Here is a 26,956-nt window from a genome sequence, read left to right as displayed (position 1 = left end):
TCCCTAATGGGTCTGCTGCTTTCAGTAAGCATAGAATTTCCGGCCATGTTCTGTAGAATCATACTTGATCAGTAGCACACAGATTTGGCAATAAAATGTCAACTGCCGTCTCCCCTTTACTGCTTTTCTGAGAAAGACCTTCGTAGAGCTTATCCTTAAAGAGAAGTGCATTACAGAAGAATAAAAGAATAATATTCAACTGGAAGGCTGATGATAAAGTTTTTTAAAGCAAGCGAATAAACGAAACATCCATCAAAGCAAACCTCTCACAAACCAAGCCCCAATAAAGCCCAACAAACCAAACCACAGTACAACAGGAGAATTTCTTAAAGTGTATTAAGTGAACAAAACATAAAGATGGCCCCAGCTCTGTTACTCATGGATTTTGTCTTTAGCCAGATGGGGTTGTAATTCTCAGGTCTGAAGTATCAGAGCAAGGTTAATGAATGTGTGTAAAGAAAACATTGTTAAGTAATGGTGGCGGTGGTGTTTTGTCATCAAAAGCTTTTGGAGCTGTCGGAATTTTGAGTGATTCATTGTAGTGAAGGTCTTATCACATTGTTTTACTCTTCTCAAAAATGATGTTGCAAAGATTCACCTCCAGGATGACTAGCTGAAATTGCTGGGAGTTATTTAAAATGTTTCCATGTGAAGTGATTGCAAACATTTTTGAATACTAGCAGTACACATGGAAGAGATCAAAAGTGTACACTGTATCTAATGAACTTGGAACTATTAATTTGATGAGATGCTGTCCTTGCTAAGAGAAGCTGATTTTCTTCAAGTGTATTTAGACCAAAACAATTTTTATTATAAGATTTAGTTGGAAGAAAAATTGGACTTTACTTGCTTTTATCAGCACATTGCACTTAGTTCACGGAAACATTTGTGGAAAGTTCATAGTAAGCAAATTCTTGTCATGAATTTTTGCCAGTAGTAGTTATTTGCTGTGGTTTTATGTTAGTTTTACAAAGCATGATACATTACACAAATGCTGGTGACCTGACATTTGTGTAATGAGTGATCAGATTATGCAGCCTTCCTTGTCCTTTTCTCTGGCTTTGAACTTGGAAGCTGTGCTCATGTTACTCCTGAATGTGTTGAGCTCGCTAATGAGGATACAAGTTTGCTTTCTTCCCTCTCTGCTCGCCAAGCAGAGAATGAAGATTGTATCATCACAGAGTTTACCTATGAATGTGGTTAGAATGCATATAAACATGGGTTTTTCACCAGTTGGTTTCAGTAGTCTTAGATGTTACTGTTAATCTAAAATAGTCATGAAACAGACAGGAAAATAGTTTTTAAATTGATGATTCCCTTTAAAAGCACTTTGCACTCTGGTGTTTACATAATGCCTTACTTGCACAAGACATTTCAGCAATCTGCTGTGTGTAATTATAAGGTAATGACAGGACAGAACGAGTGTACTTGCTCAGGTAAATTCTGAATTCTGTCAGTATTGCTGGAAGACATTTATTTTATTGTTCAGTCTGTGTTTTAGTAAGTAATTTCCTTGCAAATGTGATCTGGATTTGGTTCATTAAAATAGTGGCATGTTCAGTATGTGATTTTTCAGGTTATCAAGTATGAGCACCAATTCCTCAGTTTCTTGCTGCTGAGCCAAAGTCAGTAACAGGTCCTGGAGAAGTGTTTGCATTCCTCCTCCTTCCTCATTTCTCCAATTGCTGTATTACTGACAAGCACAGGGGCCTGGCCATTTCCCCCTGCTTAATACAGTACTTACCTATTAACATCTCACTGTGCTTTTCTCTGTGTTAGTGTGGTTCATATTCTTTTAGCACTTTATTAATTTCCCACGTGTCCCAGACCATTCCAAGCTAACTGGTGATACTTTCTGCACAGCAAGTGGCAGCAGCATTGCAAAGCAAGGTCAAATAATAGCAACACGATTTAGTTCAAATGCAGTTTATGCACATTTTTCTAGTCAGGTTTGGAATCTCTTGTGTATCTGTTCTGTCATGGGATGTTTGAGGGAGGTAATGCAAGTGGGGAGCCCCACAGCAGTGTGTGCTGCAGGGCAGTGCACAGACCCCCGAGGGATGTGGGGGCTCCTCAGGGCTGGGTACCACATTAATGAGTGAAAATAAAAATGAGGGCATCATTGGCAAATTGTCTTTCTAGGAAGCAAAAACTGAGACAAGCAGAAATGGTTTCTGTGTTCCCGTTGTGCTATAATGCAGCAGAACCTGTCGAGGTTTAGAACAAGTCTTGGATTTTGGAGCTGTGAAATGTGGGGCAGCTCCGTGTTTTGGAGGGGACCAACAAGTTTGTGACTGAAGTGTGGAACAGTAAATGGAGCAGGAGCAGGGTTTTACTCTGAGAGAGCTGTGGCTGTGGGGCAGCTGTTTCACGCTGTGGGGGAGCCGTGCCTGTGGGGCGGTAGTGTGATGGTGTGTGGGGGGAGCCGTGCCTGTGGGGCGGCAGTGTGATGGTGTGGGGGGAGCCGTGCCTGTGGGGCGGCAGTGTGATGGTGTGGGGGAGCCGTGCCTGTGGGGCGGCAGTGTGATGGTGTGGGGGAGCCGTGCCTGTGGGGCGGCAGTGTGATGCTGTGGGGGGAGCCGTGCCTGTGGGGCGGCAGTGTGATGCTGTGGGGGGAGCCGTGCCTGTGGGGCGGCTGTTCCCGCTCCGGAGGGCGCGCGCGGGGCGGGGCGCGCGGACTCGGCGGCCGCGGTGGCCGGCGCGGGGGCGCCCCCTGGCGGCGGCGCTGCGCAATGCCGGCTGTGCCGGGGCCGGGCGGGAGCGGCGGCCCCGCGGAGCGCCCGGAGGTGAGTGGGATGGAGAGGGGGTCAGCTATGGGAACAAGGGGGGCCTCAGCTCCTGGGGAACCAGGCGTTGCTTTACAGCCTTTTCTTGTTAATTCCTCGCAAGAAATACTGTAGACAGAAATTTAAACCATTGCTGCTCTTCCGTGCAGTCAGTACTGTATTCATGTTTTCTGTGTTGCTTTACCTCAGGCTTTCTCCTTTTTTTTCCAATTGCAATGAACTGATAGCTAAAGGTCAGACTGCAGAGTTTGGATATTATTTCCTTTCTTACTATTTTAATTTTATAAGTTTGTCAAAATGCTTGGTACCTTTTCCCAGTCACTGTCTATTTGAGACCTTTTGCTAGATGCCCGTTATATCTTAATTTGACACAAATAAAGCTCCTGCAGATTTTAGGAGATTTTTGTCAGTCTAGCTTTTGACAGAAAACTTCAGAATTATATAATCTTACAGCAGACCTACCTGATATGTGACCGGAAGGTAAAGCTGTCTGTTGCCATTTAATGTCAAACATATCCTAATATTTTCTTATTAAAATCACTGATTTCCTCTAAAAGAAAGAATTCTGCATTATGAAAGCTATGTATTGCAGAGTACAGCTAATATTGCTAATGTATTTTTATAAATGTTTTTGCGAACTGGATTTATTCCATTATAAGTAAAGACCCCAAACCCTGCAGTTTAATCTGTTCTGCCCTGGCATGTAAATGTAATACTTTACCAGGACAGCTTGAAAAAACAAGATGCTCTAGCCAGGAGAATACATCTCCAAAGCATTAGCTAAATAGAGGTTAAAACCAACTTGTCTTGGTTGGATCATTTCTCCTCTATATTTAGATTCTATTGAGGTAGCTTCCTTAAAGATCTGTCTCATTTCCCTGGAGTATTACCAGTGTCCTAAAACGCCCATTGCCCTTTTTTTTTTTTTTCCAAAGCCAGATTAACTGTTTTTCTGATATTAATAACTGAGAAAGGAGAGCAGCTATTTGATTTTGTATGTTAGTGGGTGCTGGAGATAGAGTGGTCCATGATAGGTGACCACACACTCATTTGTATCTCACTTGTGGTAGTGTTTTGGGAACAATGTACAGCTATCTTTCCATGTATCTGGATGTAATTTTTGCTTCCCAATTAATGGAACCATACAGGGAAAAAAATCAACCAACACATACACATAATTTGACTGTTTGCAAAGGCATTGAAAATTATATCAGTAACATTTTTCAAAACATTGGATAGAAGGTTTGAACTTGATGTAAAAATCAAATATTGCATTTCCTCCTTTTATTCCTTAGGAACTTTCTCGAATTTAACAAATCTTGAATTTAGTCCTCAAGGATCATGTTTACCTCTTCTGAAATGAAAGGCCACTTGTGTAGGGCTATGCAGTAGATGGGCACTACAAGCACCCCAAAACAGAAATGTGTTATCTTGAATAATGCTGCTTACGGTGTTCAAAAGGATATACTTCTCAGTGGTTCCTACACACTTCCTCTGCATTTCCTTTTCAGTCCTTTTTTGTAATTAATAATTGCTTGGCAAGTTCCAGATGTTGAAGTAAGTGTCAGTGACACAAATTGGACATGTTACTTTCTAAGTCCCTGGATATGCTTGTTGGAATCTTGTCAAAAAGGCAGCTCATTATTTTGTTTATACCTCTGCATTCTTGTTACCTGGTGCAGGTAAGATGCATTCCTCTTCACTGATTTATGATCAAAACATTCATTTATTTAAGTTACTATAGTGAAGACAAGTTTCAGGTATTGCTGCATGTGGAAGAGTTGGAACTGGAACTGCTCCACAGCCAGCACTGAGTACACAGCATAACCTCTTGCAGTTTGTAATGGTGAAGTTTCCTGTGTCCAGAGGAGGTTTGAGAAGGCAGACCCAGGTGCTGGAGCTTGAAGGTGTTCATGCCTCCTCCTCTCTGCCTGTCTCAGGGTTTCTTAAGACAGTTTGCTTGGTTGCTGTAACATTAAGCACTGAACTTAAAATGAAGTAGAAATGGATCATGATGACTTAGTATTTGTTTCTTTTCAGTTACCCATGGATGTATAGTCTCCACAATCAAACTGTTCCTTCCAGATGGAATGGAAGCTCGATTACGATCAGAGTAAGAATATGTTCACATGTACCAAATTTCAGCTACTGTATGATGAGGAGTTGATGGATATTATGTTTAAAATCATCATGGGAGCAGTTTATTTTCCTGTAATCCTGCAAAGGGAGTAACTGAGTGCATGGTTCTTTTGAAGGCATTATGAGAAAAAAAAACTCAATTCCTTGTTGTTTTTAGTAATTAAGACAACTCTAAAGAATAAAGAAGTTCTCTAAAAGAAGAAAAAAATTCTTATGTAGTTGGGCTTTTCTGACTGTGGTTTACTCTACTGAAATGGGCATTAGACACAGAAGAATATAGAGAAAAATAAAGCAAATAAGCAAATTCTCCTGTCCTCTTTCTTTATTAGTGATTATTATTTTGACTCTTATAAATGCACACAAACTCGACTAAAATGAAGCTAATGGAAACTCAGATGAATATTAACAGCATTTTCTATGTATATGCCCATTTTTGAGAAATCTTCCAAGAGTAGTAGAAACCAAAAACTTTAACATTTTGTTTGCACTGAGTGCTAATCACAAATGGCATAATTTTAGTCACATTTCATTATCAGCAATTTTGTGGGGTTTATTACTTATTTAAATATCCCTTTATCATTAGTATCCAGAAATAGTTGTGTGAAGCTTTAGGGTATCTTTGGTTGCTTGTGGAAAGATAAGTAAAAGTAAATTACAATAGAAGATTTTCCATATAATTTCAAGTTCAAATAAGAAATAATAAAAATGTATGTTGTTACATTTTTAGTTTTGATGAAAATGTCCAAGTACAATATTTATCTATTTTGTGTCTACTTTTTTTTAGTGTTATCCATGCACCATTACCAAGTCCTGTTGACAAGGTAATTCAGTAATTTCCTGGTTTATGCCTTATTCACACACATGCTATTTTCAGACTTGTTATAAAGATGAAGAAATAGCGAAATCTGTCCAGTAACATTTTGATAGGTTTTCCACTGACTGTTTTTACCTAGTTTAATATTTTGAATGACATTTACGGTAGAGAAATAATGCAGTATTACAGTGAATATTTGAAGGTAAGTTGACTTTTTACATTGTGGCACCTGAAACATGGCTTTGGAACAAAACCATTGATGTTAAGATGGTTAATTTCCAGGTGCAGGCTGACAGACTAACAGGTGTTGCATAATTTAATATGTGATATTCTGTGGGACCCAAGAGTAGCTCATGATTTGGTGTTTGGATGAGGTCTGTTTTCTTTATGTTTTTTATGGAGAAGCTGTGCTGCACAGTCTGGAAAGCACTGTTGTGTTCCCAAGGAAGATTGAGACCAAACCTCTCTGCCTCTCTTGTAGAGCCAGAGCTGCTCACTGTAGAGCCATGGAGTCAGTATTGTTAAGTGTAATTATTAAACTCAGCTTTGGTAATGCGAGGGACTTGTAGAAAAGCTGCTAATAGATAAGAAAAGTGATCAGGAGTTGATTATTTCTCTAGTCTCTAAAAAGATAGGTTCTAATCAGAGTTCTATGCACAAAGAACAAAATGTCAAGCAACTGTGGAAACCTATTTGTGAAACCAGCATCCTGAGGAGTTTATAGACTGTGTTTAAGTTGAGATTTCAAAACAATATGTGTCGTTTGAATCCAGGGCAAGGGTTTGAAATCCTGAGGAGGGACTGCAGGTATAACTGTGGGAAAATAGTTAAAAATTATTTCAGTGTAGGAAGCCTGCAAGAATTAGTAAATAAATAGACTGTAATAAACCCACAAAACAACCCCCCACTTCTCTCCAAGTGAAGAACAGTTTGTTATTATTCAAAGGTAATGCAGGAATTCCTTAATTCTGAAATAGATTTATAAAGGGAGATGAGGATGATAACTCATGGGTCAGCAGGAAGTGTGCAGCTGTAATATGTGTGATGATATCGAGTTGGAAGCCCACAATTTATGTTTGTCATTGAGTTGAATGGCTTCACCTTTGTGCTCCTTGTTTCTTTATTGTCAGTTCAGTCTCAACTGTACCAAAAGCTTTAAACTCATTAGTGTGTTGGTGGTTCAAGAACTTGTGCAGAAACACAGTGGGACCTAAGTCTCAAGTTGGGAAGTTCCATGATTAAAAAAAGCATAAATAATAACAGAACAAGAAATTAAGCAAAATGCTGTTATTAGATAATCTAAAGTTTACCTTTGTGAGTAGATTTAAGTGAATTTTGCATTACTTCTGTTTAATGAAAAATCCAAAGCCCTTATGATTCTTACTTGTCTTTTTCAGGTTGCTGCTAACACTCCCAGTATGTATTCTCAGGAATTGTTTCAGCTTTCACAGTATCTACAAGTAAGTTTTCTTTGAAGGGCATTTGGTTTGGCTGGATATTTTTGTTCAAAACACAAATCTTATCCTGTGGCTTGTATCTATTGGAAACTACAAAGGAAGGGACAGTGCTGGCAGCTCTTCTTCCTCACTGGTATCACCAGCCTTTCTGTGCCTGCTTCTGTGTCAGTTTAATAGGTGTGCTTTTCCCAAGATGTCATGGCACAAAAGAGTTAGTCTGTGAAATGGTAGCACGTTGAACTGTGTGCTGATAGATAAAAGTAAACTCTTTAGAAAGGATGATAAAATCAGCTTTCTGGGAAAAAAAATGAAAGCTTTTTTGCTGGTAAATGCTTTCCAGGTTTAACTGTGTATAAGTTCTACTGATTTATTTTGCCTGGTTTTGTTTGATAATGGCAATTTTTATTTGTTCACATCAAGACTTTTGAGATAGTATCTATCTTTATATGTATTTGCTGACATAGCAGGAAGGAGCTCGTGCAGATGCTCATTCTTTAGAAGCCAAATACATATTCACTCACCAATCTGTTCTCTCTCCATATCCTGGAGTTAACGAAGATGCTCTTCTGTCTTCCTGTCATAAACCAAAAATCAAACAGAAATAGTAGTTCTTGCTTGGCATTTGTCTTTTGTGACCTCATTTGAGGATGAGCAGCTCATTGCATGGAAGATGCCAAGCTGTCCTTTGGTGTCTGCAGTTTTTGTTACTTAAATTATTGAGATGAAGTATCTTTAAGTCTTGGGAAGAATAACAGTGTATCCTCAGCATGTGCAACATAGCAGGAAAAATGAATGGTTTATGAACCTGAGGTTATAGGATAGCATTTTATAATTAAACTATCCAAATAAATTTGTGGATGGATAAAATGGAATGGGCTTATGATGGTTTTGAACAAGCTGACAGTGTTTGCTACTCACATTTCCTTTTTTTTTGTTGTATTTTGGGATCTCTTCTGTTGCTTGATTTCCTGAGTTGTTCTAGCTGAACTGACTGGTGTCCTGCTCTCTTCACAGGAAGCCTTACATCGGGAACAAATGTTGGAACAGAAGCTGGCAACCCTTCAGCGACTACTTGCTGTCACACAAGAGGCTTCAGATACTAGTTGGCAGGTATCTGCAGGATCCTTTCCTTATGGACTCAGCTATGCACTGCCATATAAATTTTAGCTGTTAATGCAGGAAAAAAGCAGAAGAAATAATAAAAAGTTTATGGTGGGTCTCTAAAACTGTGCTAAAGACAATGTTTAATAAATCTAGTGGTTGTGTACCGTTGAAATAGCTATTAGCAGTAAGTACTCCAACAAAATTCTGATCTTTAAAGCAGAACTCTACTGGCATTACATTAAGCATGGGATAATTCTAAGGTGATACTTCTTTTCTTCTAGGCTTTAATAGATGAAGACAGGCTGCTATCAAGACTAGAGGTTATGGGAAATCAATTACAAGCTTGTTCAAAGGTAAGTAGTTCACTTAAAGTCAAATATTAGGAATGCTGAAAGCAACTCTATTCAAGTGTTTTTGGAAGGAGTTAGTTGTAGGAAAGCATTTGGAACATAAGCTTTCCAAAATGAGCCTATGTAACTTTGATAATCTGAGTAGCACAAAAACTGTACATCTGTTCTGTATTTCAAGGCATCTGCATAAGTGGCTGTTGTTTTCATTGCCCATGTCCTGTCTGATATTCAGAGTTACAAGTATGTGCTGCCTTAATTGTTGTTTAGGCCACCTATGTCTGCCTTGGATTTTAATTTTTATTTTATTTCTATTTCCTCTCAACTGTCTACATTATAAAACTTCTTCTGCAGGTCCTGTTTAAGTTCTTTCCTCTGGGACCTGGTTTGTTCAGTTCTATGTCTCCTAGACTTGACATTGTCTTAGCAGTGCCCAAAAAAAGCACCGTAATTCTCCTGGGATCAAAACTGACCACTGAATGTGTGCTGCTCTGCACTTCAAAAAAATAGTGTGATGCTATACACTTCAAAAAATAACTTACTTGTACCCAGTCATGTCAAGAATCTTTGATCACTGATTTGTACATAACATTTTTTCATCACAAATTGCTAAACATTTTTAATAGAACAGGCTTTATCACAGTCTAATTTATTCAATGAGCAAAACAGTAATTATTATGTTCTTGAATTATTTTGTATGTGCAGAATCAAACAGAAGACAGTATACGAAAAGAGCTTATAGCATTACAGGAAGACAAACACAACTATGAGACAACAGCCAAAGAGTCCCTGAGGCGGGTCCTTCAGGAGAAAATTGAAGTGGTCAGAAAATTATCTGAAGTGGAGGTACTGAAGTTTCATGCCTGGTCTTCTGGAAGTGCTGAAATAGTTGTAACTACTGCATTTTAGATCCCGGCTTTGTTGCTGTGTTATGTCAGATCTGTTGTACTCTGACACGTGCAGGATATTAAGTAGCAGTGTTTATTTCTCCTATTGGACAGGACTATGATTGTTAAACCATTAATGAGAAGCTATTTTTTCAGCTCTTCCCTTTTCTCCCTGCTTTCAAAATTCATGATGTTGTCTTACAGAAGTTACTGTGTGTGGGACATACACAGGGTAAATGACATCCATGCATTAAATAAATGCTGTAAGACCTTGTTTAAACTGCAACATTTATGGAAACGTACACTTAAGCACTTGTACAAAGTGCTTTAAAAGGAGCTTTTACAATGAGCTTTTACAGTTCAAGTGTTAGACACTCTTTTGAAGTAAGATTTTCTGCCCTATAATAACTTGTATTATTCTGTTTTCCTTTATTGTCTTTTCCTTTATCATTATTTGCTATATTCCCATGGTCAAGAAGTCTTATAAGACCAGTTGGCATCCTGTGAATATATACTGCTTGGAAAAAATAGATAACCTGTAGTGTTTGGTAGTTTATGGTCTGTCTTTTATTATTATTTATTGCATAATAATTCTGTCTTACAGCGGAGTTTAAGTAATACAGAAGATGAATGTACACACCTGAAAGAAATGAATGAGCGGACTCAGGAAGAATTAAGGGAATTAGCTAATAAGTACAATGGAGCTGTAAATGAAATTAAAGATCTTTCTGACAAGCTAAAGGTAATGACAGAATTTCATCTGACTTAGGACAGAATAAATGTGATAAATGGAACAAATAAATACAGTTTAATTTCTAATGCAGCAAACAAAAAAATTAAGAAACTTGTTAAACAACAGTTAACAATAGAAAGATGCATATCATCCACATATTCTCTAGGTTCAGTTTTACTGTAATTGAAACTGTCATCGGTTAAGTAACTTCCTAAAAAGGTTCCATCTTCATTCACTTGGAAACTACCATATTTTGGGACAGAAATACATTATAGTATAAAATTATATGTAGTATAAAACTCTATATCCAGCTGCTTTTATTTGGACTAATAACTTTCAAGCTAAACTTCTGAAAGGTAAGAGGAATAAAAACTAGAATTCGAAATAAATTTGCATTTCATGTTGCCTCTTCGTGCAGTTACAACAAATATAACTAGTCCATCACATTGTAATAATATGGCTGATCTTCCATCTTGCTATCAAGTTTGATATGAAACTAAATATCTAAGTATATTAATTAAGTAAATTAATACTTAAGGTCCTTTTTGCTGGAGAACAGAATAATCACTTTATCATAAAGCTTGTTCTCCAAGAGTCTCCAATCTAGTCAAGTAGGAATTGTGAAGGAGGAAGGTAATGGTGTTATCTCTGGAGACCTGAGACAGTTGCTGCATTTATATTGGATAAATACTGGAATTGGAACCTAGGTTTCTAGTTCAGAAATTTTCTTTCCAAATTAAAAATTTTTCTTTCCAAATTAAAATGTTAAAATGCTGCTCTTAAGGCAGTTAGTTTCCCAGTAATGGGTTGATCACTGATGATGATGAGTGTACCCAGAAGGATCAAAACTGAAACTTATTACCTTGTTTTGAGGGAGGAGACAGATTAGAACTGAAGTTCTTGAGATTCAGTGAGGAAAAAGATGTGGCTTGCAATCAAGGTGTACATTCAGTGTAAATTCAGTTCAGAAGGGTTCTTGGGTTTTGGTTGAATTGAGATGCTGGAGACTTTGGGCATTTCTTAGATCTAGGGCCCTTTACTGTTGCTGTTAAATTTATGTTCCTTGGTCAAAAAATTACTTAAGATATTTTGAGATTTTCATAGTCTACTTGTAGTGAAATTTGTATAAAGGTAATAGATCAGCTTTGTTTTTCATTTTTTTAATCTGATTAGCAAAGAAAGATACTTACATACATTTAGTTAAATAAATAACAAGATCTATTCTTCCACATATTAATTTTGATTTTTGGGGGGATTTAAAAAATCTGTTTGAGCAGGTAGCAGAAGGAAGACAAGAAGAAATCCAACAAAAAGGGCTGGCTGAGAAAAAGGAATTGCAGCATAAAATAGATGAAATGGAAGAAAGAGAGCAAGAGCTTCAAGCAAAAATAGAAGCCTTGCAGGCTGATAATGACTTCACCAATGAGCGGCTGACTGCTTTACAAGGTTAGTCAATAGCGGGGGAAAAAACTTTGATTATTTGTTTTTCTTTTAATCTGTGAAATACCTTTTTCTTGGACTTCTGTTTACAGTACGGTTAGAACACCTTCAAGAGAAAACTCTTAAAGAACACAACAGCTTAGGTAGGTGTGATCGATTTCTTGTTTCAAGCTGGTTTCCGCGTTTGCTCCTCCGTTACTTGTGTTTCGGTAATCTCGGTGTCGGCAGAAGAGTTCCGATTCCCGATCTCCCAGTAGGGAGCTCCCCTGGACTGGTGGGTCCGTGTCGGGGCGGGGCCGGCAGAGGGCGCTGCTTCTGCGGGTGTTCGCCCTGGCCCGGGGCTTGGCGGGGCCTTCGAGCCGTTAGATTTAAAACACATTTTATATACATCTGTACACGTGTGTATGTATGCAGTAGGCAGTAATTCTTTGGCGTTAATAACCTCTTAGACGTTTGAACAAACAGCAGCATCATCTCTAGTAGGAAACACATCAAACTGCCTGGTTTGTCTGATTAGGTACTTGTGAAAAGGTGGGATGAAAAGCCAGATACATTTCAAAATGCTGTGTTTATAAAGAAACAAAGCCCAAAACATTTTTCTTGATTCCAAAAATAATGCCCTTTCTTAATCCTAGGCATACAAGTTGACGACTTCATACCTAAAATTAATGGGAGCACAGAGAAAGGTAGTGTATCTGAGGGCTACCTTTTGTCTTATGGTTAATGTTTGAAAATGAACAAATTCAAAATGTTCTCTAAAGTTTTGCTTGAAATTTTTTCTCTTTGCAAATGAATTTGTCCACTCCTGACCAGCTTCTTTTTTTTTTTTTGTGTATACTTCCAGTCACAGTATTTTTAGAAAGTTGTGCAAAATACAACAAAACCACTTGGAGGCTGTCTCTTTTTGTTGGGTTGGTTTTTTTGTTTGTTATGGGCTGTCACTGCAGTCAGTAGGAGTTTAATGATTGAATATTGTTGGGGTTGTGACACGAGAAAGTGGAGAACTCATTGATTGTTTTTCCTTTTAATTTTCCCTTGCAACACATAGACATACAGTGTTTTTCTAGTAGAGTATGATAAGTAAAGTCAGCAAAACCTATTTTTATAAGTTTAATATGAAAAATGTGAGTATATAAAATTTATAAACAGTGGAAACTAACTTTTTAAAACTCCAGGGGTATCTTTATGTGAAACAGGAATTAATACAGGTTGAACTAAGGGATAAGGTTTTTTAAAGGCCAGTTAGAGCCAAATATTTTAGCTCATGTGTCTTAACATACACAAAGTTTTTTGAGTAAAATTGTCCAGTATCACATACAGCAAAAAATATTTCAGGTATGATTCCAGATTGGTTAATTGGCTGAGATATATTTGCCAATATAATTTTTTTTCCTTGATGTAGCTTGCTTCTACAGTCTGAGGGATGATGGTAGCATTGATTTGAATGGTTCAGGGACCGATATAGAGAACTCAGGGTTTTAACCAATATTCACAGTGTTTAAGGACTCCTGTATTGATATTTTTGAAACAGAATTTTAAAGCTCCATATGCATATTTGTAGATTATGAGGCTCTTAACTAGAGAGACCAATAGCAACATCAAAAGTTAATCATGACATAGCCTCATGGCTGGTCCTTATTTGGAGCAGGAAGAGAGATCTGTTAAACACCTGCAGGAACTGCACCAAAGCCTCCCCTAAAGCTGAGAGTACTGGTTGCTCCTCAGTGTTTTAGCATTTTAGGCACTTTGCTGTGGTGCATACTGAGGTTAGCAAGCAGGACATGCAATGTTTGTTCCCACTTCTCTACACTGCCACGAGATTTTATTTCTATATAGAGTCATCCATCTTGCTGATGCATAATTTTACATTGGTAATAGCTTAATATTTGATAGAATGGTTGAGGAATAGATCTGCTTTTCTCTTTTAAACTAGAGCTAATTTGACACATTTTGTAAAAGCTTTTGAGCTCTAACTTCAAATATAAATTATTTTATAGAAGACATAGAATTTGTCCTATCATGTCACAGAGGATTTGTAACATGATACTAGATTTGACTTATTTTAAATAAACATTTTTTGCTTGTTTTAAAGTTGTTGGTAGGAATGTCATGTGAGATTTTTTAAATACTGATACCTTTTACGAGTCCAAATTTTAAAATTGACCATTAAAAATCATTGTATGGTTATAACAAATATCATTATATCACTGAAAGTCTCTTTTTTGGTCAAAGGTGAAGAAGCAATCCCTTTTGGACTTATTTTGGGTTGTACAAGAGTCAGTGTCATCTGAATTGATGCATTACAAGATAGATTCCTCCATCCTATAAGTAACAGTGTACTTAAACCTGAAAGTTTTAGGAAGCTGTTTGCCAGGTTATTTTTCTTTGAGTACAGGCAACATATAACTGCTCATTCAAGTTCTCTTTCTGTGTGTTTATACAATCTATCACCTTTTTTGTCATGCACATACCATGCTATTTCATTATGCTGTATTTTAGCGTGGCTTTTTATTGTTCTGTCAGTTGTACATTTTTCTGCGTCTCTGCCATACCTGATCCATCCCCATTTCTCTGGCATTTTACAGCTTGCTGCCCTGTGTTCTTTTCATGACAGTCTGTGCCGTTTTGCATCTTCCAGTCCCTTATGTAGCCCTTGTATGACAGATGGGCAGTTATTTGATCTGTCAGATTTTGGATTTTGTTCTCTTAAAAGCAGCAGGAAGCAGTTACTGCTGGGGTTTTTTTTGAGTTTTGTTTATTGTTTTCCTGGGGGGTTTTGGGGGTTTTGTTTGGGGTTGTTTTGGTTTGGTTTTTTTTTTTTTTTTTTTTTTATTTGCTTGCTTAGTTTTGGTTTATTTTTATTGGTTTGGAGGGGTTTTTTTGCTATATAGTTCTGCATTATTTTCTAAGAGCTAAGAATTTTGGGTTTATAATGTAGATTGAGCAACTTTGGGAATGAAAGAGGAAAACTGTGAAACTCATGTAAAATCAGTATGCTCTTAAAAATTCTTTTGTTTCTCTTTCTCTCAAAGTGTGTGCATAGGCACACTACCTGGCCATGACAACAATGATGGTTTACATTACTTTGTTCTGTGGCTGTAGCAGTCAAGAGCTCTATTCAGAGTAGAGGAACTAAGAACTCGTAGCCTCTCCAGAGGCTTTTAATTAAAAAGAGGATGATGGTTAGGCATTCATTTTCTCTCATTGGACATGCAGAAAAGAGGAACTTGTTGGTACAGCAAGCCCCTGATAAAAGTTGTGTAGAACTAAGTTGTTTCAAAAAGTGGTATTTTTCTCAGTGTGTTGCACCACACCTAGCTTTGATCTTTAAGTTTTGTGTGCCAAATATTACATGAAGAAAGATACAAGAAATTTGTATACAGTCACTTAAAGGACCAGGTAAAAATGAAAAGGGAAAAAAAAAAGGAAGTTTAAATATGAAAATAATTTATACAGCCATAGTGCTGTTTTTTCAAAGCTCTGTCCTTGTGGATTAAAAAACGTTTATTTTTTAGAGTAACTTTAAAATATAGTAAAGCTTAGTATTGCAGTTGAGCATCTGATGTCAGAGCTAATGATTGAACAATTTGGTTAGAATGTACCACATTCTGCAGGTTTGTACTAATGCCAGCCTTTGCTCACTGCTGGACTCTTGATCAAAAGATTTCTGAGGTTCTTCAGAAAGGAAGTGTTTGCACCTCTAAGAGATGCAGGATTCTGATGGAGTTGGGAGCTGAACAAGGACTTGAGTAAACCTGGGAAGAGAGCCCAGTTTTAGGAACTCTGCTGCAGAACTGTCTTTTCAAAGTGAAACTGTTTAAAAAGTATAGGCATATATTCTACAACATTTTTAAAATAGAGGGTGTTAGATGTGAAGAATCAACATGAAGATTAATGAAGAACTTTGGAAATTCCCTTTTAAAGCTAATAAAAATGCTGAAGAATATAGATAAAAAACATGTTTCTTTTGAAAATGCAGCTGAAGTACTTCTTTCTTCTGATCAGTTTAAAAGAGTCATCTATTTCCTAGTATCACTCAGACATCATTTCAATTTCATGTCTTGTCTGCTTGCATATTAACTCAGATGTGATTCAAAAGTCCATCGTGAATACACTGACAAATATTGTTAATATGCCTCTCAAATTTTTTGTTGCATCAATTTGAAAATGATAAGAAGATGTAAACTGAAGTGTTTCTTTCTCTACTAGAGCACTTTCTTTCAAAGAGTGGAGGGGACTGCACTTTTATTCATCAGTTCATAGAATGTCAGAGTGAGTACAAGAGTGTTCACATTTGCTTTACAAACAACAGAAAACACAGAAAAGGTGGATGAAACCAGAATTTGTCACTACTATTTAATATTTCTGTAGTAGCAGAAATCTTCTAAGCATAAATTGTGGCATTGTGGTATTGAACAGATGTAACAGGATATCTTTGCTCTTGCAAAGTGATGGTCACGTTGTCTCTTCTCAGTTCATCCATTATTGTGCCCTGCCCAACAACAGGGTGGTGATATTGCCACATGATGTTTAAAACTGAGTGTCATTTTTCACCTGTTACAAATGAAGTTGAAACCTGTCAGTTCAAGCAAACATCACAGGCTGCAAAGGACAGAGAATGAGGTGCTTTTTCACATATCTGTAATTTAAATGATACTTAAAGGCCTTGCACATTCTCCAGATTAGTTGCAACAAAAGAACAGAAGGGAAAACAAGTCCATAGTTTTTATGTTGAAGTCCAAGAGACTGTTTTAAGAAAAACAGAAAATTGCATACCAGTCTTTAGAAAGATGTGTTATTCTGGAATGTGAAATGTGTTTTTCAAAGCAAATGCTTTTGAAAATGAGTCATGAAACAGCACTGTCTGTAATTAAAGAAAAACTGAAGATGTTTATACTTTTTGCCTACTGAAACAAAAATATCATTAGAATGAAGAGAAGCCAAGTGCTATTAAACTTCAAGAAAACCTGGGATTTTTTTACTTCAGAATTTATAGAAATTATGTACATAAAATTGAGCAGAGAAGCATTTAGAAGCAGAAATAAGACAGGATCATTTTTGACCTTATGGCCATTGGACTCTTTCCTCTCAAATTTTCATGAGGAAGAGACTTGTTTGATTTTACTGCTTGTGACCCAGATTGCAGTGCCATAAATCAAATGACATGATACTGCTAATGTTTGTATAAGAAAATTTAAACTCTTTTATTTGAAAAATGTTTATTTAAAAGAAATAATGACTGGTAGCTCTCTTCTGTAAGGCTGCAGTTTTAAATAATTCTAAATTTTGCAAATATCTTGTATGAATCTTTTTTTTTCAGTATATAAAAATGAAATTAAATGCCTGAGTAAGCATTTTTCTTGTCTAGAACATGGAGAGCACCCTCTGTGATGTTCAGATACTAATTGGTTGCCTGTTTTCATTATTTGGATGTTAGCTTAACCTAGTTTGGCAAAACTTAGGTTAGTATCACTCCTGCAAACTAAATGTGACCAGTCCTGTCACTATTGAGAAGGAAAAGTGATCAACAGTATCTACTGAAATATTCTAAGATGTTAAAGCACTAATAAGAGTAAAATTAAGATCAGTGGATTTATGTTTACCCTTTCTCAAGACATTGAAAGCTACAGTGAAAACACTGCAAGGCCTCAACTGCTTCATTTTTAAAGGAATTAACAAGAGTTCAAAAGAGTTCAGTATTTTGTATTTTTTATGACAGTCTAAGTTTTTACTCTCACATCAAGAAAAATTCCAAATCATTAATTCTTTTATTTCTTCTTGGACCAGAAGTTTGCCTTTTCCACATTCAAATATGCTTAGTCCGGCCTCACAATATCATGTTGTTAAAAACTGCAAACTGTAGGATCTGTTCTTTGTCTTTCATATGTAAATGCTGCCCTTCAGTCCTACTCCTGTTCTTTGCTCTTTGTAGCATCAAGAGTTGGGGACTCCTGGGGAGAAAAATCACAGTTCCACAGATTGTCAGGAAGTCAAGTTTTAAGGCACACAGCAAATAGTGTAGAACAATATGATACAGACTGGCAATGCACAGCAAGAGTGTGGTAGCTCGTCGTGTGGTAGTTTGTTGGGGGTTTGCCCAGAGGTTTAAGTACTGAGAGAGGAGCGGGTTTATTACTTAAACAATAATGATATAATAAAAATCCCAGAAACCAGATGGTTTGTAAAATCCAGCTTCTGTTGATTTTTAAAGATATTATGTAATTATTTTAATTTTTTTTAAGCACAGTGTGCTCACAATATCATCCAGTAACATGTCTGATCTCGAACATCTGTGGAATGTTATGAAATCTGGCTCTGAATGATCTGGGAAGTGTCTAACTTTCTGATCATTACATCCAGTTCACTTGTTGCTCATTCCATAGCTTTTTTTTTTTTTTTTTTGTAGCCACTGGTCAAAATCAGTGATATCAAGAACAGAAGTCATGGTGCTTCTTTTTGATCAGTACATGATATGCATTATTAGCAAAAATGTGATGATGTATAGATCAAAGTGAGATTTGTTGCCCTGCTAACTTCCTGTCTTTCACTCCAGTCTAACCCTTCTTTATTTGTGTCCTTTTTTCCCCCCTTTGTGACTTTTGCATTTGATTTTAAATGCAAGTCAACTTCTTTCTTTTCACCAAGCTGATTTTTGCAAATTTATTAATAGTAGTTTTTGGATGGACTGAATGTGTTGAATTATTTTTAACTTTTCTTTTGACCTGCAGGTGTCTTAAGTAACGTTAAAGTTGTTTAGTGTCACTTTTTTCAGATGGTTGGAAATTTGTACTTCGAGGGAAGTTTTTTATTGGTTTCTAAACCTGGCCTACTTCAAAGACTATTTTGATGCCAAAATATAAATGTAGAGGGGCCATGTTACTTAAGTGATAATTGTAATATTAATAGATCTTAGTTATTATATTGCACATAGTGATAGGCAACCTAAATCTAAAATGGACTTCTTAAATTGAAAATTTAAGGAATCTAAAGGAAAGCTGGCTAAATCTAAATCTAAAGGAAAGCTGGCTTTAAGCTACAGAAGAAAATATTAATTATCTTAAAGACTAACTAAAAGCTAACTGAACAGCAGATTCTGTCAGTAAAAACATTAGTTATATCTACCTCTCTGCTTTCTGCTGAGTAGGGACTGGACAGCATGAAAGCTAAAGTTCTTTTGTGCTAGAAATTAAAGCTAGGATCCTCACCCTAATTTACATTTTGGTACCCAAGATTGCATGTCTTGATTAATGGAAAACAGTAATTAATTAAAAAACAAATTAGGTTTATGAAGTTTTCTGAAATAGTAAAATTTTAAAATGCAGAGATTTGAAATAGATGTTTTAAAGATGTGTCTCTGTCTTTTTTTTCCTCATTGTTGTCTGGATTCTGCCATTTTTAGTGACTAGAGTGGTAACAGTGAAAAATAAGGTTCTATGCAGTTTGGTGATAACATCCAGTTTTCTGTACATTATCTAAATATTAGCATACTGAATTATTTTTTTGTTGGCTTATGCCATATATTAACGGTAGCATTCTTGAAACACAGGGAATGTTCACTTGTTCTGAAAGTTAGGAGAGATGTGAGTCACAAGTGGAAAACACTGGCTGTGCCAGCTTTGGGGCAGGCTGGGCAGAGACTTGTGTGCTGCTTCTCAAGGTCTTGGCTGAAGAAACAATGCCAAGGATGTACCTTTTGTACAAATGGTGAAATCAGTAATGGACACTAGAAAACAATAAGCCACCATGGAAATGAAGAAAAAAAAAGCAAAAAAAACCTCATGTCTGCAGTTTCTTTTAGTCATGGAAACAGAGTGTAAAGAACTGCTGCAGAAGTTTGGAAAACATCTGTGTCAAGAAGGGTAGTTTCTGTTTTGTATTGCAATTATTCAGAGTGTAACAGTTACTGGATTGTGGTAGCTAAAAGATGCATGAATTCATAATGCTAAATTTTCCTCTGTAAGCTGATTATAGAAGCCTATTTTAAGCTAGCAGTCTAGCATGGTTGAGGTGTTCAGATCAAGCAGTTGAAAGCTACTTGTTTTTGCGTTCAGCTGTTTCATTCAGATCTACAGGCAGAATTCCCCAGCTTTTTTTCTTGCTGCCTTCCCTTCCACCCCTATTCTAGCTGCAGCTGAGTCCTGGAATAATCATATATGAAGACTTTGTTTAGATTTATTTTATTTTAAAATGGAAGAGGACTCATGGTATCACTCGAACTCCTGACTTGTGGCTGCCAGTAACTTGATTCCCTCCACAGTGCTTTCCTCAGTCTAGGCAGTCATTCTCACCAGCTCTGAGGAACTTGAGGCTGTTCTGAACTTGGATGATGACTGATCTCCTACAGTTGCTTGAGACCTAAAGCCAGTCCTGAAAATCCAGTTTGCTGTTCCATCTCTTTCTGAAGCAGTGTTAGTAAAATGTTACACTTAAAGCAGAATAATATTTGTAGATAAAAGTAGATGGAGGGAACATCTCTTTTCCACTGGCTTATCGGTCTGTGTGGGAGAGGGCAGAGTACAGGACAACCTTTTGGCCATGAAAACCTTTCTTCAAACTTCAAGGCTTTTTGTCTGAGAACTTGTCTACCATCTAGTAAAAGAACTCTCCTCCCAGATCTTGTCCTGCATCTGTCCTTAGATTGTCATAGTTGCAGCAACATGCCATCAGAGGACTAGAGGGACAGGTTAATGTTCGGAGGTACTTGAAGCTGAAAATGCTAGAAGTAAAGTTTTTTGGGGTTTATTTTTTGTTTTTAATTTGAAGAGAATTTACTGTCATCCAGCTTCTTTAGTCTGAACTCTCCTGTTTGTGCTGTTCATTCAGCCTTCTCTGTGCCTCAGTTTCCTGTTGACAGCACATGGAGTATCCAGCAAACTGCATTCCCTGCCTGGTTATCAGGGATCGGACAGGGAGACCATAGAGGGGAGGCAGAGGCAGCTTCTCAAGCCTGATATTTTAGGGACTAACAGCTTTCAGCAGGGACTAAACTGTAAAATGTGCTGCACAGAAATCGAGGATGTGATCTGTAAGATGGGATCCTCGATACTTCTGTGTTGGCATTGCTTCTTAAGGAATTAGAAATAATGAAATCTCATCTGCAAAAAGAAATTAATTATTCAATTTTTTTTTTTAGTGTCTTTGATTAATCCAGTCCTGTTCTTCCCTTGGTGTTCTTGTTTACCTTCACGTCCTAGCAGGAGTTAGGATGAAGTTAGCAATCTAGTCTCAAATTCCACTTGTAAGATTTTTGTGCACCTCACGTACATGAGTAGACTTCCCTAAAGTAGACTTTGGATAAAAACTGCATTTTTCATGAACCTGAATGTAACGCATTCCTAGTTTTCTGGAGGTTTGTGCAGCTCTCTTGAAATGTTTAAACAAAGGCTGTTTCTGTGTACAATTCACAGGCGCTGTTAAAAGCAGTTGTGATATCAAGGGGACTTCTCTATTGCTGTTTTATGTGGTGCATTTCTAGATTTCTGCTGTGTTGGATGGATGTTTGTTCCATGCAACCAGCTCTTTGTATTTCTTTTTTGATAACTAAACTTGAGAAATGTGTTAATTATTTGTTGCTTCCAATTCAATTTTTTTTATTTTAAAGTACATAAAATTAATTTTTCTAAATTCTCATTAGTGAACTGCAGCATTATGTAAGTTAATAAGGAGAAATAATTATGCACTGTATCACAAAGTTCTGGTAGGCTTGTGTGCTCTGTTTCATTATTCCGTGCCAGAATAAAGTTTTTGTTCAAGGCTGAGTAGGAAGTAATATTATCAGCTTTTAATTTGGTCATGGAATGTACTCTACGTAGATGCGTGCAGGGAAAATTTGAGCTTGGAAAGTAACACTTATTTTGTTTGGCAGACAAGATCATAGATGAAGGACATCTAACCAAAGTGGAAGAAACAAAGCTTTTGAAAGGTTAGACTTCTGGATTATTTAACTGTTTTTGAAGCATGCTTTTTCTGTCACTCTGTGCATGTTCTGTGTTAAGCCAGAGTTTGAGTTTTGATTAAATATGCATTTGAGGAGAAATTCAATAAAGGGGAGGGAAATTGTTTGCTGTACTCCAAATACTGTTGTGGGCTAAAAAGATGTAATGGAAACCATTTTTCACCATTGAGTGCATGAAATGCAAGTCTCAATATTGACTGAGTTCTTACTTGAATATGCATTTTAAAAAAAAAGTAATTTTTGTAAATTCAATTCAAGCTTTAGTGCCTGCATGAATTCTGAATGGGATTTTGGTTTTATTATAGGGCTACATAGAAATAATGTTTGGCGTCATTTTAAGTTTTATTTTAAAGTGTATTTTAATTTGACTGTTTTCTGTCTTATCTCATAACTTTAAAATAAGTATTAACCTCCTAAATGTGTCTTTTACAAGTAAAATATATGTGTGCCTCTCTAACTCTTTTCTCTAATGTATAAAGTAACTTAAATTAAAAGAGCTAATTAGAAAAGACTTGTCAAGGAACAGTCATCCTTATGTTACAATCCCAAGGTCAGGATTGCTAGCAAGTGTGCAGGGCAATATTTCTCAAGTGTTTAACAACGTAAGATTGTTTGGACTTGCAGGCTCTCTTCTCTCTTGCAGCTTTTTATTGATGTCTGGACACACTGCCTCAGTTCTTTACCCTTTGAGCTTCTGCAAAGTGTTGTTTTGTTGAATAAATGTTAGTTTTTTTAAAAGTCCAGTGTTTTAGAGACATTTTAATTTATCTTCTCTTCCTTTAATGCATGGAATGGCACCTTTAACTCCTTTCTGTGTGTGAGGAAGCTATAGACAAGGTGCCATATTTGGCAAAAGAATGCATACAATAACTGTAACGTAACACTTGCATGCCCCTTCCATTGCAAAGCTCTGAGCTATTTTTAGTGTTTGGTAATATATTCTAACTCATCAAGTATGATGTCAACACATTTTAATATACTTTATCACTTTGGCTATATTTATTCAGCTCAGTTTTATTATGGGAAATAGGAACAACTGCTGTGATATAATATAGTACAGGAAAGAGTTTTGTGCTTACGACTCTGGTTCCAGAATAGGAAGCAGGTTTCTAATAATTTGTCTTCTGCTGTTTCACATGTAGAACTGGTGCATCTTTCCTCTGGTGCCTCATCTTTTGTGCTTTGTTTCAGAGCGGGGAGGGCAGGAGGGGGGAAGAAGCTGGTGCACTAAGGGTGGGTGGGAGGGAAGTATATAAGGGGGTGCTGTGGGAGAGAGAATTAATTCAGTGGTTGGAACTTGCACTGTTCCTCCCATTATGCACAGAGCAGGGAAGCAATATTCCATGGATGCCCAGATATGGTAAAGTTAGTTGGATATGGATCTTGCTCAGCTTAGTGCTTCTGGATCGGCCACTAATAAAAGTGATATGGGTGAGACTTTTAGGTTATACTTTTCTTAATAGCTAAAAAAAAATGTATGGCTTAGTTTAGTAATTATTACAGTTTTAGTGACAATCCTGCGAACTTGGTTCTGTATGATAATGTGAAATGTTTTGATTTGTAACACCTTTAGACATTAGTTAAAAACCTTATTCCTAAAAATAAGATCCCTTTTTGTTTTAGCAAAGAACCACCCACCCCCAAAGATTAAGTTTTTAACTACAGCAATCATTATGAATTTTGGAGTCTGCTAAAATGGGAGGTGTGTTTGTAGTACCTGCCAGGTCTGAACCTCTAGTGTGCTTTAACTGTACAGATGATTTTCACCTTCCTCTTCTCCAGTGATTTCAGTCGTATTAGGATGGGGGAAGAGTCTTGCTCTTCACCAGCTGCTTTGTTTGTACTTACTGCCTTCTGTTTCATGTATAAGTGGATGTTAATCAGGCACAGATTTATAGAAAACTTTTCATGTTAGATTAAGAAAACTTTGAGTTTTTTTCTGTTAACCTGTCCGTGTTCTGTCATGTTCATTTCCTCACTCAGCCGCACAGATTGTCTCCAGTTTCCGCTTCTTTTGTTCTGGGGGAAGTTAATTCTGTGTATTCTCTTGTTATTTGAAAAGATGTCTTACTATTCCCTTGGTTTAAACTTATTTTTACACTAACCCTGTTGTATAACATGATTTATTTATTTATTGATGTGCTTCTTTCGTCCTGTGTCCTGGTACTTCATTGTTGCATGCGTGTTATCTACATGTGGTGAAATTATTTGTGTTCCCTGTGCTTTTCTCAGTGGATGGGAGAAGTCTGTGTACTGGGAATGCTGTATTGACCCCTTTTCATATAATGTCTCTGCCTGGAACTTGAGACTCAGAGAAAACCTCTGTTAACCTGCAGGTGGGCAGCAGAGCTGGCAAAGCAAGGCTCTGAATAGGCAGCCAAGAAAGATTTCATTTTGCATAACCTCACCTGCATGTTGGTGACAGTTCCTTGCTGACAGACCTGCTGGGTTAGGCCACACCAGAGATGGTGTGGCCTTTTTAATGGACCCATCAGAACTAAACCATAATTGTTACTTAAGAAAAATTGAAAAACAAATTATTCCAGTCACCTATAATATTTATACTTTGAGTCGAGGGTGATTCTGTGTGAGACAAAGATGCACTGGTGTAATTAAATCCCCTCATCTTTTGAAAATATGTGATCTCCACTAAAAATCTAGAACTAGGGGAAAAAACCCCAACAAAAAATCCAGCAAACCAAAAAATACCCAAAAAACCAACCATGTGGATTCACTAAGCTGCATGTAATAAAGTGCTAAATTACATATGAACAGATATTTCATGAAGGTAAATTTTTTTGTGGAAACAACATACACTGCTTCTCTTAATACAATTTAAACTGAAAATTCTTTCTAGAAACAAATGTATTCATTTATATTGCTGTGATTCTTTAATGTTTCTTTTGAACAGTACGGTATGTACAAGACTTGTTATTATGTAATTTATCCAAAATACTGAAGCACAATTTTATTCTTAACAGCAGTTTCTTTCTGGCTTGCTACAGTATCTCCATTGTTCTAGTTTTCTTTTCTTATTTGTTTGCTGATTGAATCAGCTTTTCCACAGTTCCAGCTGGCAAGAACACAGCATTAACCCAAGTTCAAGCTGTGCACGAGGCAATTGCATCCCTTATTAGAGGCTAGGCTGGGTTAATGATTCCAGGGATGCGGAATCCATTTTAGCCCAGACTTGTAAAGAAATAAGCACCCAGCAGGTTTTTAACTATTTCTTGAACCAAGTTGTTTTCTATTGACATTTAACAGTAGTTTGGTGTACAGGAGAAATTATGAACAAAGCATTTATTGATTGTAGTTGCTTTTCCTTGTCTCTTGCAGAAAACCAAGCACGAGTCAAAGAATCGAACGATTTGTCTGACACCCTTAGCCCAAGCAAGGAAAAAAGCAGCGACGACACTACAGGTAAGAGTTTAATTAAGATTTCTGTAACCTCTAATTAATTTGAATTAAATCTAGATAACCATGAGCATTTTCTTAGAAGAATGGAGTATATAATACAGAGTTAGAGACAAGCTTAGAGCAGTGTTGTCTATTTTGTGGCTTCATAATTTGACTCTTGTAAATTGAGAAGGACATAAAATCTTCTCTCCATGTAAAGAATGTGTATATGAGAACTGTCTGCAGTCTGCCTGCTCTCTGAAAGTTGTGGGTTTTTTTTTTAGATGCTCAAATGGATGACCAAGATCTAAATGAACCTATTGTCAAAGTAGCTCTTCTAAAAGGTAAACAAATTTACTTTTGCAACATTAGATGCATAATCTGTATATGTAATCTTTTTATCTACCTGGTTTTTATCAAATGATTAAAAATAGTTAAGATAGAATGCTGTAATTCAAAGATGTTAATCATGTCATATGGAAGAGTTAAATTTAAATATCAGTAATGACTTCTTTGGGTGATATGAAAGCACACTTTTGAGTGTTGCTATAGAAATAATCTGTGTATAAAGGTAATCTTTGTACTCACCAACGCTGTTCTAGGAATTTGCACATTACAACTTTGACTTGAGAAGTAGAGTCAGCACACATATAAGATTATAACAATGGATAGGAGGGATTCTTCCACCACTGACATTTTTCAAGCATTGTCAAATTTTACTTGCATAGCTTCTATCACTGTCAGAAATGCTTCTGTTAGTTTGCAGCCAATGGGTTAATCAAAATAAGATTTTAGATTTTCTTTTTAACACAATCAAGATTGGAAGTTTGTGTTATAACTGTATTTGGAATGATTGCTGAGGCTTAGCTTTGAGCTTCGTTGCTATAAATGTAAAGTTTTTATTGGTTTTTATGCATTGAAGACATATACTTAATTATCAAGCTGATATTTACATACTCATTAGCTGAAGAATTTTGTAGCATATTTATTAGTTATTACATTTAGCCTACTGAAATTAATTTTATGCTTCTTTAACAATTAGACACTTGATAAGATCTGTAAAATTATGCTTCTATTGGGATCACAAGGAAAAGAATATCACAGTTCTTTGTGACTCAGGAAAAAACGAAACCATAACGGAACATAGGAGATCTGTAAAAGAGCTTTTCTCTGCAATTGTTTACACTCCCTAAGTTTAAGACAAAAAGGCTTCCAAAAATTGCACAATTTACTTTTGCTGTTTGGCAACATGTATAAAATTGAGTTTGATGTTTCCCAGTGGACATCAGTGCAGCAAAGCAGTTTAGAAAGGAGTGTTTGAGATACCTAGAAAAGAGTGTTTGGGCTAATATCTGCAACTAAAAATAAGTATGTTCAGTGACTTGCTATGCTAGAAGGTAGAATTTGATAATGTTGTTTGTAGTGATTATAATAGTCTTATTTTTGGTTATAAAACTGAGGTTGGCAGCAACTTTTCCTCTTGAGACTATTTATGGGCCTTCCTATTTTGTTCTCACGAAACCATCAAAAATATCTGTGCAATGAATCATTTGCCCTTTTAATTTTTATGAAAAGCCTATAAACCCACAGTTTTGTTTGAGTTTTTTTTCAGAGACCAACTTCATGTGTCTGACTTTGCCCTAAAAAGGATCTGATTTGCCTCAGAAAGGTTTTCAAGTGGACTTGTTATGCAGTCATATAATTAAGGAAGAGTGAGAACATTTTTGATCTGCGGCTGTTTGGAATGCAGAAACGGCCGCTGGAAATGGCAGTGGTCTTGTTGAAATTTACAAAACAAATTAATGGAACAGGAAAATTAGGAGACTTCTGGTTGCTAAGTGCTACCATTTAGCATTTTCCATCAAAATTTTTGAGTGCATTCAGGATTTAAGGTTCTA

The 26,956-nt window shown here is 36.6% G+C and overlaps 1 protein-coding gene across 19 annotated transcripts in view; it reads left to right on the top strand.

Moving 5' to 3' along the window:
- Positions 1 to 26,956, top strand: part of SLMAP (sarcolemma associated protein) — an 81,814-nt gene that overhangs the window by 32,937 nt on the left and 21,921 nt on the right. For 2 of the 19 annotated variants that reach the window (XM_053953329.1, XM_053953330.1), the window contains exons 4-17: positions 4,827 to 4,899; positions 5,710 to 5,746; positions 7,137 to 7,199; positions 8,211 to 8,306; positions 8,582 to 8,653; positions 9,353 to 9,493; positions 10,139 to 10,276; positions 11,545 to 11,713; positions 11,800 to 11,850; positions 12,343 to 12,393; positions 15,917 to 15,979; positions 21,573 to 21,629; positions 24,999 to 25,082; positions 25,343 to 25,402. In XM_053953329.1, coding sequence (XP_053809304.1) covers positions 4,827 to 4,899; positions 5,710 to 5,746; positions 7,137 to 7,199; positions 8,211 to 8,306; positions 8,582 to 8,653; positions 9,353 to 9,493; positions 10,139 to 10,276; positions 11,545 to 11,713; positions 11,800 to 11,850; positions 12,343 to 12,393; positions 15,917 to 15,979; positions 21,573 to 21,629; positions 24,999 to 25,082; positions 25,343 to 25,402 — 1,155 coding nt within the window. Of the gene's footprint in view, positions 1 to 4,826; positions 4,900 to 5,709; positions 5,747 to 7,136; positions 7,200 to 8,210; positions 8,307 to 8,581; positions 8,654 to 9,352; positions 9,494 to 10,138; positions 10,277 to 11,544; positions 11,714 to 11,799; positions 11,851 to 12,342; positions 12,394 to 15,916; positions 15,980 to 21,572; positions 21,630 to 23,003; positions 23,094 to 24,804; positions 24,878 to 24,998; positions 25,083 to 25,342; positions 25,403 to 26,956 lie in introns of those variants that run through there. The other 17 variants (XM_053953332.1, XM_053953345.1, XM_053953331.1 and 14 more) reach the window with 12 other exon arrangements.

This window comes from Vidua chalybeata, chromosome 12 (genome assembly GCF_026979565.1).
Source record: "Vidua chalybeata isolate OUT-0048 chromosome 12, bVidCha1 merged haplotype, whole genome shotgun sequence".
NCBI classification, from domain to species: Eukaryota; Metazoa; Chordata; class Aves; order Passeriformes; family Viduidae; genus Vidua; species Vidua chalybeata.
This window is presented reverse-complemented; position numbering and strand designations above follow the sequence as displayed.